Source organism: Ranitomeya imitator, chromosome 2 (genome assembly GCF_032444005.1).
Source record: "Ranitomeya imitator isolate aRanImi1 chromosome 2, aRanImi1.pri, whole genome shotgun sequence".
NCBI classification, from domain to species: Eukaryota; Metazoa; Chordata; class Amphibia; order Anura; family Dendrobatidae; genus Ranitomeya; species Ranitomeya imitator.
The window spans coordinates 474575258-474600859 of NC_091283.1; the positions used below are offsets into that span (position 1 = coordinate 474575258).

General features: G+C 47.8%; 1 protein-coding gene across 2 annotated transcripts in view; it reads right to left on the reverse strand.

Moving 5' to 3' along the window:
- The window catches only part of CRHR1 (corticotropin releasing hormone receptor 1), a 429919-nt gene that overhangs the window by 41275 nt on the left and 363042 nt on the right, over positions 1–25602 (reverse strand). For both annotated transcript variants that reach the window (XM_069751316.1, XM_069751318.1), the window contains exon 6: positions 791–897. In XM_069751316.1, the coding sequence (XP_069607417.1) occupies positions 791–897 (107 nt within the window). The remainder of the gene's footprint in view (positions 1–790; positions 898–25602) is intronic.

Genomic DNA, 25602 nt, shown 5'->3' on the forward strand with positions numbered 1-25602 from the left:
GCTAGTAGCCGCAAATCATGCTGCTGAGGTGATGAAAACTTAATCTCCGAACACTAACAAATATTCGGAGATCACCCGAGCAACGAGTATACTCGCTCATGACTACTCTCAATGAAACTCACTGTCCCTTGTACCTCCCTGTTATCGAGAACGGTCTATCGGGGAATTATTAACCTCCCCGATAGGAAACTTTTATCACCTTTACAAAATAAATCGGTACGTCAGACGCCCAGCTGCCGTTCCTTTCATTCGTTATTGGGCTGCTGGATAATGTAAGCCCATTGTTTGGCAGCCCCATAGGGAATGAATGGAGCAGCAGTTGAACAGGGATAAAAATTCCCTATTTTGATCAGTGAGGGTCCCAGCAGTTGGACCCCAACATTCAATAAGTTATCACCTGTCCTTATTATGTCTATTGCAAGCTGCCCTGGCAAAGAACATAGGGCCCTTATACAGTGGCATGTAAAAGTTTGGGCACCCTGGTCAAAATTACTGTTATTGTGAACAGCTAAGCAAGTTGAAGATGAAATGATCTCTAAAAGGCCTAAAATTAAAGATGACATATTTCCTTTGTAATGTAGGCAAATATATATAGCCTTTTTTTACATTTTAAAATTACAAAAAGGAAAAACAGGGGCACACACACTCAAACAACCCTAACTATAGGGGTGGGAAGGAAGGCACCAACAATATCTCATAACACAACAATGGGGAAGAGGCACTACAGTCAGTGGCACTTTCCTTATAGAGTGGCCGTGCCTGCCATAACAGTCCTATCCTTAGTACTTACCTCAATCTTAAGAAAAGAGTAAATGCCACCAGAAGAGCACACAAAGAGATGGAGTGTCCCAGGTAATTAATCACTATGGCTATGTGGTAATGAACCTTGCTTTTTTTCTAGAAGAAAAGAAAAAACATCCATAAAAGAATTGCTGTGGGATCAGATCCCTGACAAGAATGCCGTGGCCCTGAATTTAGTCTACGAGGGTCACTGATGGCCTCCGTTTATAAGACTTCCAGCATTTCAAACTTATTTAAGAACCATCTGCTAACTAAATAGATATGTACAGGTCTGCTTAATTTCTGCATTCAATTACACACTCTTATCTGCTAATTGGAAAATAGCAGATATTACAGATCTTGCCCTAAAGTCACTTACAGCATATCTAGACTAAATCAGAACAACCCCCGAGAATCCTGTACATTACACAATCCAATTGAGATCACAGCATTGTACTGTGTAAAGGAAGGATGATTAGCTCTAAATTTTTTAAAAGAAATGATCAGAAAATGACTGATTGTTTAAACAGAATTTGTCAGAAGATTTTTGTTATTTAATCTGATAGCAGCAGAATGTAGAAGCAGAGAACCTAATTAGTGATGTGTCACTTATTTTGCTAGGTGCTGTAGTTTCAATACAATTAGAGTTTTATCAGCGGGAAATTATCAGTGCTAGACTCAATGTCATGTGTAGGCCAGTCCAGCTAATCTGTGTAACCCCGCCCTCATCATTGATTGACAGCTTACTGACAATATACAGTGTATACAGGAAGCTGCCAGTCAATCAGGGGTGTGAGCAGGGTTATACACAGCTCAGCAGTCATAGCACTGATATATATAGAGCAGAGAAAACAGAGATTCTATCAAAACTGCGCCAAGCAGCCCAGTAAGTGAAACATTTCTGGAATCAGGCTCCCTGTCCTTACATCATGCAGCTGTCAGATTCTATAACAAAAACCTGCTGACAGTTTTCATTTGAATCAAATTATTAAGTTAATCATATTTTTATCATTTGGATCAAATTTTTAAGTTAATCGTATTTTTATTACACATTTGATTTTTTTTTTTTCATATTACTATATAAAAAAAAATTGCACTTGCCACTAAGTCAATACAAGACTGTTCCTGGTTGTTCTAGTCAGCAGTCTCAGCATCAAACGCAGGAGTAAAATGAAAAGAAACACCTCTATATACAGTAGATAACACATGAACCACCATACACAATGGAAAATAGAAAAAAAGACAAAACCTTCCAGGGGACTTCCAAGCAGCACGCGGGAGGTATGGAAGAGAATTTAGAAAGAATTTAAAAAGTGAAAAAAATGGACATATTTGATAGATGGATCCAGCGGGTTGGCACTTTTCCTGTTTTTCTGTTTCTATATACCGTATTTTCTGGTGTATAAGATGACATTTTAACCCCTGAAAATCTTCTCAAAAGTTGGAACCCGTCTTATACGTTGGGTGTCATCTTATAGGGCGGGTGCGGAGCAATCTGCGGTCGCTGCATATGGTGGGGGGAGCGGTCCCGATGACGAGGTGAGGGGGCGCATCACCGGGAAGGTGTAAGTGAAGCAAGCTGCAGGCGTCCGGATCGCCCGGGGTATGGAAAAAAGAGAGAGAGTGGCTCTATGCTCAGAAAAACAGGCCTCTTTCACCTGTCTGGCCCGCCCTTGTATCCTATTACCTCCTTCTCTGCCTCTCAGATGTCGCACATGTGTGTCTGTGCCGCTTCACTACAGTCCTCGGGAGCGATATCTGAGAGGCAGAGAATTAGGTAATAGGATACAAGGGCGGGCCAGACGGGTGAAAGAGGCGTAATTGTCTGGACACAGCGCCACTCTCTCTCTTTTTTCCATACCCCGGGCATCTCGGACGCCTGCAGTTTGCTTTACTTACACCTTCCCGGTGAGGCGCCCACTCACCTCATCATCGGGACCGCTCCCCCCACCATATGCGGCGACCACAGATTGCTCCGGACCCGCCCTATAAGACGACACCCGGTGTATAAGAAAACCCCCGACTTTTGAGAAGGTTTTATATTTTAACTGGAAAAGTTGGGGTCGTCTTATAAGCCCAGTCATCTTATATGCTGGAAAATACGGTAACTATTCACAATAAGTCATGTCAGAGCTCACCTACTCTCTGTCCCTGTACATTGACATCTGTACAGATCACAGAGTATGTGTCACGCTGCAGCACTGCAAGTAAATGCAAACTCCACTAGATGGCAGCAGAGTGGAGAGAGGGGCTGAAATCCTGCTCAGAGCAGACCAGCATAACTGCAGCGAGGCTACCTCCAGGTGGCGGCAGAATAGTCAGACAAGCCAGGTCGATACCAGAGAGTAGAGTAGTACCAAGGGGAATCCCAAACACAGAGTCAGAGGAGCGCCAAAAGGTCAGTACTGGTCCGTAGCAGAAGTACCAGAAGGAAGAGACAGAATGCGGTCAGAGCCAAAGCAGAGTTGAGTACCGGGGAATCCAAACACACAGAGATTTGTCTCTATTCTGTCTACATTTTAGAGCAGTGAGATTCCCAGGCTAACACATGTTGATCGCGCTTGTGCCAGTTCATGCATGTAGTAGTGAAATTATTGACATGTTTGCCTCTAGTGAGCCCTTTTTTGCAAAGATGGCAGATAATGTGAGTTGGTCATCCTTTGCGGTCTCAAGAAAGCCCCAGCATAGGCAACCCTTGCTGCCCCTGCGAACTGCAGACCTGCAGCTGCTGCTGGCCACAGCCAGAGTTGTGTCTGAGGATGCAGTGCTTGTCATGGTCGCATCACTCTGTGTCTGAGCTGCAAGAAGCAACGTAACCTCATTGTCTTCCTCCTTTTCCACCTCCTCTGCTGATCTACTCAGCTGTGTTCCTCTGGGTTTGTTCCAAGTGGGATCTACAACCTCATTGCCATCCTCTCTTACTCCTCGCCCTAAGAGTCCCCCTCCTCTTCTTCCTGCCCTGACAACAAAGTACAGTCCATTTGTGCCTCAGGTATCTGAGTCTCATCAGGATCACCTACACTCTAGGGGTTAAAGTCTGGAGACGTGGATCTTGGACCCTACTTCGTCCTGCCCCGGATCCAACTGAAAAAAAAATTGAGCATTGGTGCAGAATATTTCCTCCTCTTGCTTATCTGAATCTTTGGAGCAGACATCTGATGCCCATGGAATAGAATGTGGTTCCCCACAGTCAGATGGGTGGTTGGAGAGTTGTGCTGCAAGAGGAAACAAAGGTAATTGAGGTGCCACCTCTGAGGACTGTACTGTGTGTGATGTTAAGGTGGAGGAAGAAGAGGAGAGACCACTTGATGCAGCTCTCGCCATCCACTTGACTACATGCTCTTTCTGGCCCTCATCTACAAGGTATAATGCTGTGCAGCTGCCAAAGAAAGGCAGTTGAGTAGCTTGTCCAGTAACAGATGTTGTCAGTTGTCTTTGGACAAGATGGCGTTTGTTCAGTAGAGCTTTCAGTAACATTACAACCTAACCCACGTATACCTTGAACACGAAGCCTATTCCTCCGTCCACCACAACCTCGCTTTTTCCGACTTAGGTTGGATGTACCTTTCCTCTCTTTTAACCAGGTGTTTCACAACCCTAGGCCCAGACCTGTCAGTGACCTGTCACTAAATTAACAATCAGTATTTATTTGTTGAGATAGTATGTTTGGCCCACACTATTAGCGAAAGCATTTAAGGTACTGTCACACTAGACGATATCGCTAGCGATCCGTGACGTTGCAGCGTCCTCGCTAGCGATATCGTCCAGTGTGACAGGCAGCAGCGATCAGGCCCCTGCTGGGAGATCGCTGGTCGGGGAAGAAAGTCCAGAACTTTATTTCGTCGCTGGACTCCCCGCAGACATCGCTGAATCGGTGTGTGTGACACCGATTCAGCGATGTCTTCACTGGTAACCAGGGTAAACATCGGGTAACTAAGCGCAGGGCCGCGCTTAGTAACCCGATGTTTACCCTGGTTACCATCGTAAAAAAACAAACAGTACATACTTACATTCAGCTGTCTGTCCCTTGCCGTCTGTTTGCTGCACTGACTGCTGGCCGCAAAGTGAAAGTGAAAGCACAGCACAGCGGTGAGTCACACAGCGGTGACTCACCGCTGTGGCTGTGCTCTGCTTTCACTTTACGGCCAGCAGTCAGTGCAGCAAACAGACGGCAAGGGACAGACAGCTGAATGTAAGTATGTACTGTTTGTTTTTTTACGATGGTAACCAGGGTAAACATCGGGTTACTAAGCGCGGCCCTGCGCTTAGTTACCCGATGTTTACCCTGGTTACCGGGGACCTCGGGATCGTTGGTCGCTGGAGAGCGGTCTGTGTGACAGCTCTCCAGCGACCAAACAGCGACGCTGCAGCGATCCGGATCGTTGTCGGTATCGCTGCAGCGTCGCTTAGTGTGACGGTACCTTTAGATTCTGGGATGTGGCCTGGTGTATGGCCCACACTGTTATCAGAAAGGATTTAGATATGGAAATGCGGCCTGTTGTCTGGCCATACTATTAGCACAAGCGATTTAGATTACAAAATGTGTCCTCGCATTTGGCCACACTATTAGCACAAGCAATTTGGATTAGGAAATGTAGCTTGGTGTATGGTCCACACTATTAGCAGAAAGGATTTAGATTCTGAAATGTGGCCTGGTATCTGGCCCACACTGTTAGCACAAACAATTTAGATATTTAGATGCTTCAAGGTCATTTTCACACAGGATCATAGCTATCTGAACTATCTAATAACTTGCTGTTGCAACAGGAGCAGCCTCTCTGCGCTGTTACACTGACCAAATGACGCAAAAACAACATGTCCATCTTTTATATGAAGAGGGACATGTGACTTTGGCAGCCAATGACAGAAGTCCTTGTGTCTGGTTGTTGTGGAAGGATTCTGTGCCCTGATTGGCTGCTGGAATCTCTACACATTAAGTTAATTAAAAAAAAATACAGTCCGCTGTTACGCTGACCAGACCTGTCAGTCACATGTCACTAAATTAACAATCAGTATTTATTTGCTGAGATAGTAAGTCTGGACCACACTATTAACAGAAAGGCTTCAGATTCAGAAATGTGGGCTGTTGTTTGGACCACATTATTAGCAGAAAGGATTTAGATTCAGAAATGTAGCCTGGTCCCTGGCCCATACTATTAGCACAAACGGCGGGTGGATTTTCACTACAAGGACAATGTACCATCATTACTTCCATCACCAGAGTGGGAAAATACGTCAATACAAGTGCACGCTGGTAGAGGCACTACTGTCGGCATTCCCACCTGACAGCTGGGAGCTCAGTGGAAGAACAAGGAAGAGGAGGAGGAAGTTACCAACACAGCTGGGGTATCGCCACCACCTTGGGTGGCAGGGTTAGCATGACCAAAATGTGGCAAAACTTTCTCAGCATACCACAACATCCTGCACCACCATCTGTTGCACTCCGTTTTAACAGGGGCCAGTGTTAAAACAACATGGTAGAAGAGTACGTGTCCACACATCTCCTCGTTCTACCTTATGGGCCTTAGCTAAAGTATGTCTTAGTGGCCAGTGTGAAAATTGCAACATTTCAGATTTTTTAACCCCTTCACGACCCAGCTTATTTTGACCTTAATGAACTGGCCATTTTTTGCAATTCTGACAAGTAACCATTTATGATGTAATAACTCAGGAACGCTTCAACGGATCCTAGCGGTTCTGAGACTGTTTTTTCGTGACATATTGGGCTTCATGATAGTGGTAAATTTAGGTCGATAATTTATGCGTTTATTTGTGAAAAAAATGGAAATTTGGCTAAAATTTGGAAAATTTCGCAATTTTTATTTTGTTAAACCAGAGAGTTATGTGACACAAAATAGGTAATAAATAACATTTCCCACATGTCTACTTTACATCAGCACAATTTTGGAAACAACATTTTTTTTGCTAGGAAGTTATAGGGGTTAAAATTTGACCAGTGATTTCTCATTTTTACAACAAAATTTACAAAACCATTTTTTTCAGTGACCACCTCACATTTGAAGTCAGTTTGAGGGGTCTATATGGCTGAAAATACCCAAAAGTGACGCCATTCTAAAAACTGCACCCCTCAAGGTGCTCAAAACCACATTCAAGAAGTTTATTAACCCTTCAGGTGCTTCACAGCAGCAGAAGCAACATGGAAGGAAAAAATGAACATTTAACTTTTTAGTCACAAAAATTATCTTTTAGCAACAATTTTTTTATTTTCCCAATGGTAAAAGGAGAAACTGGACCCCAAAAGTTATTGTACAATTTGTCTTGAGTACGCCGATACCCCATATGTGGGAGGGGGGGGACCACTGTTTGGGTGCACGACAGGGCTCGGAAGGGAAGGAGCGCCATTTGATGTTTTCAATAAAAAATTGACTCCAATCTTTAGTGGACACCATGTCGCGTTTGGAGAGCCCCTGTGTACCTAAAAATTGGAGTTCCCCCACAAGTGACCCCATTTTGGAAAATAGACCCCCCAAGGAGCTTATCTAGATGCATAGTGAGCACTTTGAACCCCCAAGTACTTCACAAATTGATCTGTAAAAATGAAAAAGTACTTTTTTTTCACAGAAAAAAATTTTTAGCCTCAATTTTTTCATTTTAACATGGGCAACAGGATAAAATGGATCCTAAAATGTGTTGGGCAATTTCTCTTGAGTACACCAATACCCAGGGCCGGACTGGCCATCTGCCAATTCTGGCAAATGCCAGAGGGGCCTGTCTGGTTGTGGGCCGCCTTGTCTGCTACGTTGTTAGTAGAATCGGTGTTCTCAAGACAACCATACTGTTAAGAGTTGTAACGGAGCACAAAGTCGCAGATTCCGTCACTTACCCAAGCAGGCGACAGGTATTGTTAGAAATATTATTCTGGTGCTTGGGGACGGGGACACCATGGGCCTGCGTGATTTCAAATGCTAGGGCTGAATTTCAGCCCCAGTCCGTACCTGCCGATACCTCACATGTGGGGGTAAACCACTGTTTGTGCACACAGCACGGCTCGGAAGGGAAGGAGCGCCATATGACTTTTGAATGAAAAATTAGCTCCAATCGTTAGCGGACAGCATGTGTGCCTAAACATTGGAGCTCCCCCACACGTGACCCCATTTTGGAAACTAGACCCCCCAAGGAACTTATCTAGATGCATAGTGAGCACTTTGAGCCTCCAGGTGCTTCACAAATTGATCCGTAAAAATGAAAAAAAAATCTTTTTTTTTCACAAAAAAATTTTTCTTTAGCCTCAATTTGTTCATTTCCACATGGGCAACGGGATAAAATGGATCCTAAAATTTATTGGACAATTTCTCCTGAGTACACGAATACTTCATATGTGGAGGTAAACCACTGTTTGGGCACACGGCAGGGCTCGGAAGGGAAGGAGTGCCATTTGACCTTTTGAATGAAAAATTAGCTCCAATCGTTGGCGGCCACCATGTCGCGTTTGCAGAGGCCCTGATGTGCCTAAACAGTAGAATCCCCCCCACAAGTTACCCCATTTTGGAAACCAGACCCACCAAGGAACTTATCTAGATGTGTGACGAGCAATTTGAATTGGGGATTCACAGAAGTTTATAACACAGAGCCGTGAAAATAAAAAAATATTTTTCTTTCCTCAAAAATTATTTTTTAGCAAGCAATTGTTTATTTTTACAAGGGTAACAGGAGAAATTGGACCCAAAAGTTGTTGTCCAGTTTGTCCTGAGTATGCTGATACCCCATATCTGGGGGTAAGCCACTGTCTGGACACACGTCAGGGCTCGGAAGGGAAGTAGTGACGTTTTGGAATGCAGACTTTGATAGAATGGTCTGCGGGTGTCATGTTACGTTTGCAGAGCCCCTGATGTGCCTAAACAGTAGAAACCCCCACTAATTGACCCCATTTTAGAAACTAGAACCACCAAGGAACTTATCTAGATGTGTGGTGAGCACTTTAAACCCCCCCAAGTGCTTCACAGAAGTTTATAACGCAGAGCCGTAAAAATAAAAAATCTTTTTCTTTTCCTCAAAATTGATTTTTTAGTCCGCAATTGTTTATTTTCACAAGGGTAACAGAAGAAATTGGACCCCAAAAGTTGCTGTCCAGTTTGTCCTAAGTACGCTGGTACTCCATATGTTTGGGTAAACCACTATTTGGGCACACGTCGGGGCTCGGAAGGGAAGTAGTGACGTTGTGAAATGCAGACTTTGATGGAATGGTCTGCGGGCATCACGTTGCGTTTGCAGAGCCCCTGATGTGTAGAAATCCCCCACAAGTAACCCCATTTTGGAAAATGGACCCCCCAAGGAACTTATCTAGATGTGTGGTGAGCACTTTGAACTCCCAAGTGCTTCACAGAATTTTATAACGTAGAGCCGTGAAAATAAAAAATCACTTTTTTTCCCACAAAAATTAATTTTTAGCCCCCAATTTTTTATTTTCCCAAGCGTAAAAGGTGAAATTAGACCCCCAAAGTTGTTGTGCAATTTTTCCTGAGTACGCTTATGCCCGATATGTTTGGGTAAATGACTGTTTGGGCACACGTCAGGGCTCGGAAGGGAATGAGCACCATTTGACTTTTTGAACGCAAGATTGGCTGGAATCAATGATTGCGCCATGTCGCGTTTGGGACCCCCTGATGTGCCTAAACAGTGGAAACCCCTCAATTCTAACTCCAACACTAACCCCAACACACCCCTAACCATAACCCTAATCACAACCTTAACCCCAAAACACCCCTAACCCTAATCCCAACCCTAAGCATAACCCTAACCACAACCCTAACCCCAACACACCCCTAACCCTAATCCCAACCCTAACCCTAACCACAAGCCTAACCCTAACCCCAACACACCCCTAACCCTAATCTTAACCCTAATTCGAACCTCAATTCTAATCCCAACCCTAACTCTAATTCCAACCCTAACCCTAAAGCTAAGTGCCCACGTTGCGGATTTGGGTGCGTATTTTTCCGCACCGTTTTTGAAAAATCCGCAGGTAAAACACACTGCATTTTACTTGCGGATTTCCTGCTGTTTTACACCTGCGGATTCCTATTGAGGAGCAGGTGTAAAACGCTGCGGAATCCCCAAAAGAAGTGACATGCTGTGAAAAATACAACTCAGCGTTTCCGCGTGGTATTTTCTGCACCATGGGCACAGCGGATTTGGTTTTCCATAGGTTTACATGGTACTGTACAATGCATGGAAAACTGCTGCGACTCCGCAGTGGCCAATCTGCTGCGGATCCGCAGCCTAATCCGCACCTTGTGCACATACCCTAATTCCAACCCTAACCCTAATTCTAACCCTAATTGCAACCCTAACCCTAGTTCTAACTGTAACCCTAACCCTAGCCCTAACCCTAGCCCTATTGGAAGATGGCAGCGCCCATCACTGAAGACTGCCAGGAGGCACAGAAGGGGTGAGAACAGACAGCGGGGGGGACAGAGGACAGGTGGGGGGACGGAGGACAGGACGGGGGATGGAGGACAGGACGGGGGATGGAGGACAGGACGGAGGGGAGAGCTAACGGCAGCGGCAGTTTACTGCTGTCAGTCGGTGGCGGTGGTGGATCGGGGTCTCCAGCCATGGCGGATGATATTGCAACATCGGCCATGGCTGGATTGTAATATTTCAGCAGTTTGACTGGTGAAATATTACAAATTGCTCTGATTGGCTGTTTCACTTTCAACAGCCAATCAGAGCGATCGTAAAGCAAAGCCACCCCCCTGGGCTGAAGTACCACTTCCCCTGTTCCTGTAGGTTGGGTGAAATTAGAGTTAACCCTTTCACCCGATCTGCAGGAACGCGATCATTCTGTGACACAGCATATGCGTCACAGGGCGGATTGGCACCGACTTTCATGATGCATACGCTTTGTCACAGGTTGGGAAGGGGTTAGCATACAGCTCTGGCAAAAATTTAGAGACCACAATATCAAAAGCCTGTCATGGGCAGCCCAATCTTCTGAACCCCATTGAAACCCTCTGGAATGTAATCAAGAGGATGATGGATAGTCACACGCCATCAAACAAAGAACTGCATGCATTTTTGCACCAGAAGCAGTGTGAAAGACTGGTGGAAAGCATGCCAAGACGCATGAAAGCTGTGATTAAAAATCATGGTTATTCCACAAAATATTGATTTCTGAACTCTTCCTGAGTTAAAACATTAGTATTGTTGTTTCTAAATGATTATCAACTTGTTCTCTTTGCATTGAGGTCTGAAAGCACTGTTTTTTTTTAAATTTTGACCATTTCTCCTATTCAGAAAAAAAATACAAACTTTTTTGCTTAGAAATTCGGAGACATGTTGTCAGAAGTTTATAGAATAAATGAACAATTTACATTTAACTCAAACATATACCGTATATACTCGAGTATAAGCCGACCCGAGTATAAGCCGACCCCCCTAATTTTGCCACAAAAAACTGGGAAAACTTATTGACTCGAGTATAAGCCTAGGGTGGAAATGCAGCATTTACCGGTGAATTTCAAAAATAAAAATAGATCATTATTTCCCCATAGCTGTGCCATATAGTGCTCTGCACCGTTCATTATTTCCCCATAGCTGTGCCATATAGTGCTCTGCACCGTTCATATTGCCCCATATCTGTGCCCCATATAGTGCTCTGCACCGTTCATATTGCCCCATATCTGTGCCCTATATGCTCTGCACCGTTCATATTGCCCCATATCTGTGCCCTATATGCTCTGCACCGTTCATATTGCCCCATATCTGTGCCCCATATAGTGCTCTGCACCGTTCATATTGCCCCATATCTGTGCCCTATATGCTCTGCACCATTCATATTGCCCCATATCTGTGCCCCATATATGCTCTGCACCGTTCATTTTTGTCCCATAGCTGCGCCCCATATAGTGCTCTGCACCGTTCATACTGCCCCATATAGTGCTCTGCACCGTTCATACTGCCCCATATAGTGCTCTGCACCGTTCATATTTCCCTATAGATGCTCCACATAAATCTGTGCCGCTGCTGCAATAAAAAAAAAAAGCCATACTCACCTCTCTTGATTGCAGCTCCCGGCGTCTCGTTCCGGCGTCCGGTCCCGGCGTCTCTGTCCGCTCTGACTGATCAGGCAGAGGGCACCGCGCACACTATATGCGTCATCGCGCCCTCTGACCTGCACAGTCAGAGCGGAGATAGACGTCGGGAAGATGGAGCGGCGCCCGGCGTCTGGAACGGGGACAGGTAAGTATGACATACTTACCTAGTCCCAGCGATCCTGGCGCTCCCCGCCTGTCACACGGTCTTCTGTGCTGCAGCTCTTCCTGTCAGCGGTCACTGTTTCCGCTGATTAGAGAAATGAATAGGCGGCTCCACCCCTATGGGAGGTGGAGCCGCCTATTCATTTCTCTAATGAGCGGTCCCACGTGACCGCTGAAGAGGGGAAGAAGCTGCAGCACAGAAGATTGTGGGACGGCAGGGGGAGCATCAGGATCGCTGGGACTAGGTAAGTATGCCTCAGCGCCCTCACCCCCTCACCCGCCGACCCCACCGCTACCGTGACTCGAGTATAAGCCGAGAGGGGCACTTTCAGCCCAAAAGAGAAAAATCAGATAAACTGAATATTTTGCAGTGGTCTCTTATTTTTTGCCAGAGCTGTAGATCGTAATATGGTAAATAAAAAAAAATGTAAATACATTTATTAGCTCATTTTAAGATCACACATTTCCTTTAAAGCATACAGCAGTTTGCCTGAATAATCTGTAAGGGTATGATCACATGTGACATAACTGCAGCATTTTTGCTGCATATTTTACATAGCATCTTTGCTGCTTAAAATATGCAGCATTTTACAGTACTGCAAGGGTGATGTATGGTTCTGCCGCATTCCTACCACTGAATACAACAATCACGCTATGTGTACAGTGTTATGCGGTTTCATATGTAATATGAACAGTGATGTACGTCTTTCATGTTGTGTGATGGTAATGTAGAGTGTATAAGAATGTAAAGTGTTAACGTATAATGTAAGTAGTGTACAGAATGGAACAAACTGAACAAGAGCAATGCATATATATCAACTGGTGCTTCATTTATATATAGTCAATATTCATGATATATATATGTGCAAAAAAATGGAAGAATGGCAGACCATTCAGGAAATTGAATGAGAACCAACAGAGTAAAAACCAAATATAGGTCACGACAGAATAAACAAGGGGTGAAAGATAAAACACCTTTATTAAAGCAATTGGTGAAATGGTGGCACAACTAACGGAAGTGCCCACACATACAAAGGAATAAATTAATGGAAAGTAAACGCATAAAAAAGTACAGCACAAAAACATGTAGAGACAATTGGTAAAACACAGAGATCAATGGATGGGATTACCAGAAATAAAGTAAAAAATAGATAATTCTGATAGTCAAATCATCAGAATGCAGCGCCCCAGAGTCCGGGTTGTTACAGTAATGTCGTTCTTCCACCAGGGGGAGCGATGTTACGTCTGATGGCACCAAAGGAGCTCACCCTGCCAGGTATCACAGCCACACACACACTTCACACGCCGGCCACCAGAGGGAGCTAAGGGTTCTATCTATTAGGCCACTCCTCACACTTGAGTAAAACTGGGGGTTTGGTTAGGAAGTGAGGGCAGTTAGAGTTGGAGGAGATGCTGACTGGAGGGAGAAGGAGATAGTCAGGAGGAGAGGAGCTGACTGGGCTCGGCCCAGGAAGGAAAGAAGGACACGGAGCTGCGCCTGCAACCCATGCGGCAGCCTCCTAAGAAAGGACAAGAAAGGAAGTGTGCCGTAGTGAGTGAGCACAGAAGTCGTAGCAACAGGAGTAAAACACCAGTGGGAGACCAGCTAGGAGCAGGCTGCCTCCCACTGAGTGCAGATCTGGTAGCCGGAACACAGAGGGAGTAATAGACTCTACGCTTTACTTCAGAGACAGGCAGGACAGTCAATTCCAAGTTGGCTGCCCGACCTAAGAACCTAAGCAGACAAGATGGCAACGCGGAGGAGGGGCGACGCTAGGGTCCCTATAAAATAGCCTCAGGCCACCACCGTCATACGGGTTGGTCCTATCCATCTGGGGGACCGAGAGAAGAGTAACAAGAGTGAGGACCCTATGGGAGCTAATGCACGTAGGGACCTACTACGTTACTGTGCGCAAGGGGAAGGCTACTGATTTCCGCCTGGATAAGGGGACTCTGGAATTGCCATCAGACCGGCTGGACTCTGCCTGCCCTGTCATCCGGCACCCTGGACTGTGGATGCTGAAGCCTTCAGTAAAGGTAAAGAGACTGCACCCATTTTGTCCTCGTTATTTGGCTTGCACCACCCACCATCAACATCTACACTTCTGGGAAGCCCTGGGGATATACTTCACCTGTGGGAAGGTATACCATCTAGCTGCCATTTCATCACCCCAGCGGACCCCTAAGCAGCGTCGGTTACCTTGACCGAATACCACAGGTGGCGTCACGAACACTACCATCATCTACAAACTATTTGAACTCTACTTAATTTGGGTGCCCCTCATAGGGCCACGGTCCAGTTCGGGCCACCGTGACATCCCAGCTGAGGGAACTGAAGAACCCGGTACCGAGTACCCCATTGCTCTTGCATGGGGGCGCGGCACAAATCTTGGCGTCACGAACAGGATGTACTTAAGCCTGAGAATTCGGGTCATGTGTGCCTTAGAACTGTGCCTGAATCGTATTTGAACTGTTTGTGCTTAAGGACTGTGTATTTCTGGTTACCACAAGCATTCCCGCCAAAATCGCCGCCATTACCACGCCACGAGGAGCACTGGAGAAGAAGGAGGGCGTGCCATGGGAGGAGACCACGAAAGCGGCGCCAAAAATAGCGACCGCCCTCTCTGACTATGTCTGCAGGATGACGAGCTCAGAAATACAGGAGCCGAAACCCCAGAAAATGGAGGAGCAGTGTGTGTGTGTGCCGCCGCAGATCTAGAAGCCAAGATGGCGACCAGCGGGTGCCTGAATGACGACAAAGTGACCCAGGGCCACCCCAGCCCACCGGAGGCAAACCAGAGCTTGCCGCTACTGGAGGCATCGAACCTCCCACCCCCGGACGCGGAGCCAGCAACAGTGAAAAAATGGAAGTCAGAGCTGTGCAAGAAGATCGCACAGGGGGAACCGTGGTTAGAGCCGCAGCAGACTCCAGTGTCCTCGTCAGTGGACCCGATTGACATCGGTGGAACCACATCAGACGCAGGTACCAAAAACGACCCTGCCCCACGAACCGATCCTGCTCCGGTGACCGCTCCCCATCCCGACTGTGACCAGCTGTCCGCTGCTGAGATCATCATAGCACCCCTCAATACAATGGAAGGGATACTGCCTCCGCTCCCGACATCTATGGGTGAACCGCTTGACATGAGCCCCGAAGGGGTGGTCTTTAAATGGGACGCTCCAAAGATCCGACCGGACGGGTCCAGACAGGAGGGCTCCTATATCGTGGTGCTCACCTGGGAGCATTACAAACAATGCCTAATTTCGCAATGGAAGGAGCGGAATAAACCGAATGCTGCTCAAAGTGACACATCAACCGCTAGAGCTCGAAGAGACGACCATCCCCCGGTGAGCCACGGTATAGTGGTGACCTACCATCTTCAAAGGGGGAGAGGCTTTATTCAGGAATCCGGGATAGTGCCAAAAGTTTGGGTTGACAGATACGAAGTGGAGTCGCATCTTGGAAGGGGGCATCCAGACCGAGATTTGCACCCCGGGGACCCAGTGACTTACACCCGTCATTGGGGGAAAAAAAGGTTGGTACGCCCGAAATGTTAAGAGGTGCGCACCATTGACAGCACCACCTAGTGTTAAAGAAACAACCCCGATTGCTACCACTGCTGAACCACCGAGGGTCCTGCAGATTAACATCACCCCTATTGTATATCTAGCTACCACTGTGGTGATTACGGAACTAACGCCCGTGATGGCCCGTGCTTCACTTGAGCCTGAGCGGAACTTTGTGGGTGCTCAGGCTCCCATCGGGAGTGAGGGAGTCCCTCATGTAGCACCTTGTAGCCGGCAGTGTCCAACAGGGCTACCCCCACCGGTACTACCACCAGAACTCGAGTAAACCTCGAAAACCTGAAAAACTGTACATAGTTAACTGTTCTTTCTTTGCTGCCTTAGACCCGTTCAAGGTTCATTCTTAAAGGGATCCCTTAGTTTACCTGGGATCCCTATTTTGTTCCAGTTTGCACAAAAGTTCATCATGGTTATAAAGGAACATTGGAATCATGGACAGTGAATGGTTCCCGAACTGTCCTCTGTAAATAGTTTGCACCTTCTTAAGGGTGCTCTCTACTGGTTTTACAAGCAAGAAGACTTTGCGAAGAAACTGTTCCCGATGACGACGTGAAAGTTTCTATAGTTTTAAAGTTTATAACTGACCTGTTGATTGTTTGCACTACCTCAGAAAAGACTAGTTTCTCTCTTAACCCCTTTCTGACATCAGACGTACTATCCCGTCCAGGTGGGGTGGGCCCCCATGACCAGGGACGGGATAGTACGTCATGCCCTTTAATGCGACACTGCGACTTAAGTCGCGGTGATCGCATTAAAATTCCGACGCCATCTTACCTCAGGGAAGATGGCCTCGGCATCCTGGGGTATGGCGTCCCCTCCTCCGCCTCCCGATCGCTGTGATTGGCTGTTCAATTCTGAACAGCCAATCACAGCCTTTCTCATTGTTTCAGCCAATCAGCTTGGCTGAAACAGTGAGGTTCCAGGCTAGGATCGAGTACCAATGTACTCGATCCTGGGGCCGGTGCCTGGCAACCCAGGCACCGGCCAAAACCCCCGGATTGGCGCGATCGACGATCACATCGATCGCGCCAATCGCAGGGCATAGCGGCGGTGTTACCGCGCTGTGCCCTGCCTGAAAGTACCTGATCCGGAGCCGCAGGGCAGCTGAGGAAGGCTCCGGATCCTGCAGCTGTGATTGGCGCGATCGATGTGATCGTCGATCGCACCAATCAGGAACAGACCCGCCGGATCGGCGCGATCGACGATCACATCGATCGCGCCGATCGCAGGGCACAGCGGCGGTGTTACCGCTCTGTGCCCTGCTTGGAAATCCAGCCTCATCTGCCTGCCACCTCCCCCACCACCTCCTGCAGCTCTGCCAATCAGGGCACAGCAGCGGTGTGCCCGCGCTGTGCCCTGATGGTGACCTGCCGGTCACCTGCCGGTCACTTGCTGGTGACCTGCCGGTGACCTGCCTATGATCGGAGCTGTGAGCTCCGATCATAGGCTGGTGCCTAGCGACACCGGCGTCACCAGGGCCACCTCTGATTGGTGGGATCGATGTGATCATTCGATCCCACCAATGACAGGTCACAGCAGCGGTGTGACCGCTCTGTGACCTGTCTCACCTGTCCCTGACCTGTCTGACTGCTCTTCAGGAATCCTCACACTTGGTGATGATTCCTGAAGAGCGGTCACGCTGACAGATCCCCTCCTGTGCTGAGACTTGTGGTGCCACAGTAGCCTGTGACACCACAATTCTTGCTAAAGAAAGAAGACAGAAGAAAGAAGACAGAAGAAAGAAGAGAGACTACAACCGTAAGTGTTCATCCCCGATCCCGGCCCGATCTTACTTCACCCCCCCCTTACCCCTCCCCCCTTCCCCTCCCCCCTCCACCCCCACTTTGCGCCACGTCCGTCCGTGCCCAAATTTAGCAGCCGCCGAGCGTTGATTGGTGACGCAGTTCACCGATCAACACTCGTGCTCGCTTTTCTTTCCCACATCCCCGTCCACGCACCCCGCCGCTGCGTCTGAACCCGTGCCTTTCATTTCTTTTTTTTTTTTCCCACATCCCCGTCCACGCACCCCGCCGCTGCGTCTGAACCCGTGCCTTTCATTTCTTTTTTTTTTTCCCACATCCCCATCCACGCACCCCGCCGCTGCGTCTGAACCCGTGCCTTTCATTTCTTTTTTTTTTCCCACATCCCCGTCCACGCACTCCGCCGCTGCGTCTGAACCTGTGCCTTTCATTTCTTTTTTTTTTTTCCCACATCCCCGTCCACGCACCCCGCCGCTGCGTCTGAACCCGTGCCTTTCATTTCTTTTTTTTTTTTCCCACATCCCCGTCCACGCACTCCGCCGCTGCGTCTGAACCCGGGCCTTTCATTTCTTTTTTTTTCCCACATCCCCGTCCATGCACTCCGCCGCTGCGTCTGAACCCGTGCCTTTCATTTCTTTTTTTTTTTCCCACATCCCTGTCCACGCACTCCGCCGCTACGTCTGAACCCGTGCCTTTCATTTCTTTTTTTTTTTTCCCACATCCCCGTCCACGCACTCCGCCGCTGCGTCTGAACCCGTGCCTTTCATTTCTTTTTTTTTTTTCCACATCCCCGTCCACGCACCCCGCCGCTGCGTCTGAACCCGTGCCTTACATTTCTTTTTTTTTTTCCCACATCCCCGTCCACGCACTCCGCCGCTGCGTCTGAACCCGTGCCTTTCATTTCTTTTTTTTTTCCCACATCCCCGTCCACGCACTCCGCCGCTGCGTCTGAACCCGTGCCTTTCATTTCTTTTTTTTTTTCCCACATCCCCGTCCACGCACTCCGCCGCTGCGTCTGAACCCGTGCCTTTCATTTCTTTTTTTTTTTCCCACATCCCCGTCCACGCACCCCGCCGCTGCGTCTGAACCTGTGCCTTTCATTTCTTTTTTTTTTTTCCCACATCCCCGTCCACGCACTCCGCCGCTGCGTCTGAACCCGTGCCTTTCATTTCTTTTTTTTTTTCCCACATCCCCATCCACGCACCCCGCCGCTGCGTCTGAACCCGTGCCTTTCATTTCTTTTTTTTTTCCCCACATCCCTGTCCACGCACTCCGCCGCTGCGTCTGAACCCGTGCCTTTCATTTCTTTTTTTTTTTCCCACATCCCCATCCACGCACCCCGCCGCTGCATCTGAACCCGTGCCTTTCATTTCTTTTTTTTTTCCCACATCCCCGTCCACGCACTCCGCCGCTGCGTCTGAACCCGTGCCTTTCATTTCTTTTTTTTTTTCACACATCCCCGTCCACGCACTCCGCCGCTGCGTCTGAACCCGTGCCTTTCATTTCTTTTTTTTTTTTCCCACATCCCCGTCCACGCACTCCGCCGCTGCGTCTGAACCCGTGCCTTTCATTTCTTTTTTTTTTCCCACATCCCCATCCACGCACCCCGCCGCTGCGTCTGATCCCGTGCCTTTCATTTCTTTTTTTTTCCCCACATCCCCGTTCACACACCCAGCAGCCGCCGAACTTTGATAAGTGATGCAGTTCACTTATCAGAGCTAGGGCCTGCTGTTTTAGACTTTTCCTTTTACAGGTATTTTTTTTCCCTTTAGCTTTTTCCTTTCAGAATAGTTTGCACCAAACACTATCCCCCCCCACACGTACACAGTTATCAATAAATATTACACCCAAGCACCATAATCACACAAAAAATGTCCCGTTCGTCCCAGCAGCGCTATTCATTGGAGGAGGCATATGCTTTCCTTGCCTCCGACACTGATAGCGAGGGAGAGGATCCCACATTCCTTTACTCTTCAGATTCTTCATCCTCTTCCTCCTCCTCATCTTCCTCCTTGGGTCCTGCGGAACCGCCACGCAGACGCCCCAGGAGAGAAGATCAGGCAGCGCCCACTCCTGAAAATGAACCAGCGCGACCCTCTTCGGACCCCATATGGACCTCGCCCCCCGAAAATTACGAGCCACTGATTCCTGATTTTGTGGCAGAATCAGGAATCAAGTTTGACACCACCGGCCTCACAGAAATAGACTTTTTCAAAGTCTTTTTCTCTGAGGCTTTCGTTAACCTCATGGTGGAGCAAACTAATTTGTATGCTCGGCAATTTTTGGAGCAAAACCCCCGTTCATCATTTTCTAACTGGTCTCCTGTGGACGCAGTTGAAATGATGCAGTTTTGGGGCCTGGTCCTCCATATGGGGATCGTGAAGAAGCCAGAAATTCGGCAATATTGGAGTGTAGATATTTTATATAACACTCCAGTGTTCCGAATGGTCATGGTTCGGACGCGTTTTGAGGCCATCCATAAGTTTTTGCATTACAACGATAATGCACGGTGTCCCGCACAAGATGACCCCAATTTTGACCGTCTGTACAAAGTTCGGCCGGTCATCGAACACTTCAGCAAAAACTTTGCTGAAGTGTACGTGCCCAAAAGGGACATCTGTGTGGATGAGTCCTTGGTTCATTTTAAGGGGCGGCTCAGATTCCGTCAATACCTGCCCAGCAAAAGGGCCAGGTACGGAATCAAACTCTACAAGCTGTGTGAGAGTACCTCAGGGTACACCTACAGCTTTAGAGTGTACGAAGGGAAGGACAGCAGGATTGAACCGCCTGAGTGTCCTTCCATCCTGGGAGTGAGTGGGAAAATTGTGTGGGATTTGGTGCACCCACTGCTGGATAAAGGTTATCACCTCTACACCGATAACTTTTATTCCAGCATCCCACTCTACAAATCCCTCTCTGCGCGAGGTACCGCAGCCTGTGGTACTGTCCGCAAAATTCAGAGAGGCCTCCCGAAGACGCTACTTGGGCAGATGCTCAGAAAAGGTGAGAGCAAAGCCCAATGTAGCGACCACCTGCTGGTGGTCAAGTACAAGGAAAAGATGGATGTCCTTCTCTTGACCAGGGCCGGCGTCAGCACCCGGCACAGCGGGCAAATGCCGGGGCCCTGGGGAGAGGGGGGGCCCACTCATGCTGTCATAGATACAGCTGGGAGAGCAGAGCAGGAGATAACATGCTCTCTCCCCCCACAAGGTCACTGCTGGCTGCGTTCTCTTAACCCCTATGTGCCAGCTCTAACACAAGCATCTTCTCACTCAGTCAGTGCAGCCAGGCAGGCACACATAGGGGTTAACAGAAGGCAGCCAGTGTGACATTGTGGGCGGAGAGAGCACTTCTCTGCTCTCCCCCCTGGGTGGCTGCAGACAGTGCTGAAGTTTATCAGGCAGATTCCGAGGAGCTCCGTCCTACCCATGCCCCAGTGAGTGTTATGGTATCCAGCAGTGGTTGCAGTTGTGGCTCAGTCTGCTGCTGTCTCCGCTGCCTAAAAATGTGGGTGATGTCTGGAGGAGCAGCTGGTGGGGTGCAGCCTACAGCCACCCAGCTCTCCCAGAACCCCAGAATACATGCATGCTGCACCAAACCTGCACCAGTGGGGTAGGAAGAAGCTTAACCCCTTCCCATCTGTATGAAGGTTATTGCTAAACCTTAAAGATAACAATCCGACCGACCCGCATAAATGGGGTTAACCAGATGCCAGGAGGAAGGGGAGCTGCTGCTATGGATAAATCTGAGCTGTGGGCTGTAGGTTGGGGCCCCGTGGCCCCAGGCTGGTGACTGGAGGGACTCTGCCCAGTGCTGGCATGTGGGTGATTTCTGCTCCGGAGTCTCAGCTTCTCTCCTCCAGGTCACACTGTGAAGGCACAGCAACATTGGTTGTGTCTGTCCAGGTCCCAGCAGCTGCCACTGCTCCCACCACGGACATGGCATCACTTAACCCTTCCCCTGCAGCCACCGGCAACAAATCCACATTATTCCATGATTAAATCAGGTTCCAACCCAATAGAGGAGCAGACATTTCCTGCTGCCATTAGGGTCCGGGAGGGGGTGACATTGGCTGCCCTGCTACTCTGTAGTGGGGGTGACAAGTGTAACATGGGGTAACGATGACAGAGAAATGCACAGGATAATAGTGAGAGCGACAGAGGGCAGTGTATGGTATGGAGCAGTCAGGGGGTGGCTGCAGGATCCCCCCATACTGTACATGACTGCTCGGGACAGGGAGGCGTTTAATGAGCTTCTAATGACGGGGCACTAATTGGGTCATTAGGGTTTGTGGAAAGGATTCAGCATCAGGTCCCTCATTAATGCCCGAGCCGCCTGTTACTTTGTAGCACAGATCTGTTGGGGCCACAAAACCAAACAACGTTGTTTATGTAGAAAAGTCTTTGTTTCATAGAAAAACTCAAAACAGAAAAGCACCTCTCCTGTATATATACACTGCACAGCACCTTTCCTCCTGTATATATACACTGCACAGCACCTCTCCTGTATATATACACTGCACAGAGCCTTTCCTCCTGTATATATACACTGCAGAATCTACAATAGCTGTCACTCATGTAAGAAGTGAAATCTGGCATTGTACTATACATTTCTCTGCCGTATCTGTGCATCATAAATCGGGGTATGTGTTAAAGGGGGGGGGGGGCCCACTGAGACTCTTTCGCCCGGGGCCCTCGAAAACCTGGAGCCGGCCCTGCTCTTGACCACCATACACGGTGATGGCAGTGCCCTCAGCAGTGTACGGGGTACCTCAACACAGGTCTGCAAACCGGACTGTGTACTGGGGTACAACAAAAACATGGGGGGCGTTGATCTCTCCGATCAACTCCTCCAACCGTACAGTGCTTTGAGGAAGGCCAAGGTGTGGTACAAAAAGCTGTCCGTGTACATCGTACAAATGGCAATGCTCAATGCTGTCACGATGTGCACGACACACTTTATACGTCGTACCTTCAGTTCCAGGAGGTAGTGGTTAAGGCCCTGATATTTGGCACGAGGGAAGGAGCGGGCCCCAGTACTTCCGGAACTGAGGGTGCTCGTATCATACCAGGTCAGCATTTTCCGGGGGTGGTCCCGCCAACTGATAGAAAAAGTAAGCCGCAAAAAAGGTGCCGAGTGTGCTACAAAAGAGGAGTACGCAAGGACACCATCTATCAATGTGACACCTGCCCCGACAAACCTGGCCTGTGTATGAATGACTGCTTCAAATTGTACCACACCTCCATGCACTACTAATTTACTTAACAGGAACCAGTAGATTAGTTCCAAAGAGGGGGCACATCTAAGTAAGTTCCTTGGGGGTCTAGGTTCCAAAATGATGTCGCTTGTGGTTTTTTTTTACTGTTTAGGCACATCAGGGGCTCTGCAAACGGAACATGATGCCCTCAGAACTAGTCCATCAAAGTCTGCATTCCAAATCGTCACTGCTTCCCTTCTGAGTCCCGAAGTGCCCAAACAGTTTTTTCCCACATATGGGGTACTAGCGTACTCAGAACAAATTGGACAACAACTTTTGGGGTCCAATTTCTCCTGTTACCCTTGGGAAAATAAAAAATTGGGGGCTGAAAGATCATTTTTGTGGGGGAAAAAATAGAATTTTTTATTTTCACTCCGGGCATCATAGACTTTAGTGAAGCACTTGGAGGTTCAAAATTCTCACGACACACCTAGATAAGTTCCTTAGGGGGTCAAGTTTCCAAAATGGGGTCACTTGTGGGGAGTTTCTACTGTGTAGGCACATCAGGGGCTCACCAAATGGCACATGATGCCTGCAGACAATTCCATCAAAGTCTGCATTCCAAAACGTCACTACTTCCCTTCCGAGCCACGAAGTGTGCCCAAACAGTAGTTTTCTCCCACATATGGGGTACCAGAGTACTCAGGACAAATTCAACAACAACTTTTGGGGTCCAATTTCTCCTGTTACCCTTGGGAAAATAAAAAATTGGGGGCTGAAAGATCATTTTTGTGGGGGAAAAAATAGAATTTTTTATTTTCACACCGGGCATCATAGACTTTAGTGAAGCACTTGGAGGTTCAAAATTCTCACGACACAACTAGATAAGTTCCTTAGGGGGTCAAGTTTCCAAAATGGGGTCACTTGTGGGGAGTTTCTACTGTTTAGGCACATCAGGGGCTCACCAAATGGCACATGATGCCTGCAGACAATTCCATCAAAGTCTGCATTCCAAAACGTCACTACTTCCCTTCCGAGCCCCGAAGTGTGCCTAAACAGTAGTTTTCTCCCACATATGGGGTACCAGCGTACTCAGGACAAATTGGACAACAACTTTTGGGGTCCAATTTCTCCTGTTACCCTTGGGAAAATAAAAAATTGGGGGCTGAAAGATCATTTTTGTGGGGGAAAAATAGAATTTTTTATTTTCACACCGGGCATCATAGACTTTAATGAAGCACTTGGGGGATAAAAGTGCTCACCACACACCTAGATAAGTTCCTTAGGGGGTCTAGTTTCCAAAATGGGGTCACTTGTGGGGGGTTTCCACTGTTTAGGCACATCAGGGGCTGTCCAAACGCGACATGGCGTCCGATCTCAATTTCAGCCAATTTTAGCTTGAAAATGTCAAACGGCGCTCCTTTCCTTCTGAGCCCTGCCATGCGCCCAAACAGTGGTTCCACCCCACATATGGGGTATCAGCGTACTCAGGACAAATTGGACAACAACTTTTGGGGTCCAATTTCTCCTTTTACCTTTGAGAAAATAAAAAATTGGGGACTAAACCATCATGTTTGTGGAAAAAATAGGATTTTTTATTTTCACGCCCGGGCGTTATAAACTTTCGTGAAGCACTTGAGGGATAAAAGTGCTCACGACACAACTAGATAAGTTCCTTAGGGGGTCTAGTTTCCAAAATGGGGTCACTTGTGGGGGGTTTCCACTGTTTAGGCACATCAGGGGCTGTCCAAACGCGACATGGCGTCCGATCTCAATTCCAGCCAATTTTAGCTTGAAAATGTCAAACGGCGCTCCTTTCCTTCTGAGCCCTGCCATGCGCCCAAACAGTGGTTCCCCCCCACATATGGGGTATCAGCGTACTCAGGACAAATTGGACAACAACTTTTGGGGTCCAATTTCTCCTTTTACCTTTGAGAAAATAAAAAATTGGGGACTAAACCATCATGTTTGTGGAAAAAATAGGATTTTTTATTTTCACGCCCGGGCGTTATAAACTTTCGTGAAGCACTTGGGGGATAAAAGTGCTCACGACACAACTAGATAAATTCCTTAGGGGGTCTAGTTTCCAAAATGGGGTCACTTGTGGGGGGTTTCCACTGTTTAGGCACATCAGGGGCTGTCCAAACGCGACATGGCGTCCGATCTCAATTCCAGCCAATTTTAGCTTGAAAATGTCAAGCGGCGCTCCTTTCCTTCTGAGCCCTGCCATGCGCCCAAACAGTGGTTCCCCCCCACATATGGGGTATCTGCGTACTCAGGACAAATTGGACAACAACTTTTGGGGTCCAATTTCTCCTTTTACCTTTGAGAAAATAAAAAATTGGGGACTAAACCATCATGTTTGTGGAAAAAATAGGATTTTTTATTTTCACGCCCGGGCGTTATAAACTTTCGTGAAGCACTTGGGGGATAAAAGTGCTCACCACACACCTAGATAAGTTCCTTAGGGGGTCTAGTTTCCAAAATGGGGTCACTTGTGGGGGGTTTCCACTGTTTAGGCACATCAGGGGCTGTCCAAACGCGACATGGCGTCCGATCTCAATTCCAGCCAATTTTAGCTTGAAAATGTCAAACGGCGCTCCTTTCCTTCTGAGCCCTGCCATGCGCCCAAACAGTGGTTCCCCCCACATATGGGGTATCAGCGTACTCAGGACAAATTGGACAACAACTTTTGGGGTCCAATTTCTCCTTTTACCTTTGAGAAAATAAAAAATTGGGGACTAAACCATCATGTTTGTGGAATAAATAGGATTTTTTATTTTCACGCCCGGGCGTTATAAACTTTCGTGAAGCACTTGGGGGATAAAAGTGCTCACGACACAACTAGATAAGTTCCTTAGGGGGTCTAGTTTCCAAAATGGGGTCACTTGTGGGGGGTTTCCACTGTTTAGGCACATCAGGGGCTGTCCAAACGCGACATGGCGTCCGATCTCAATTCCAGCCAATTTTAGCTTGAAAATGTCAAGCGGCGCTCCTTTCCTTCTGAGCCCTGCCATGCGCCCAAACAGTGGTTCCCCCCCACATATGGGGTATCAGCGTA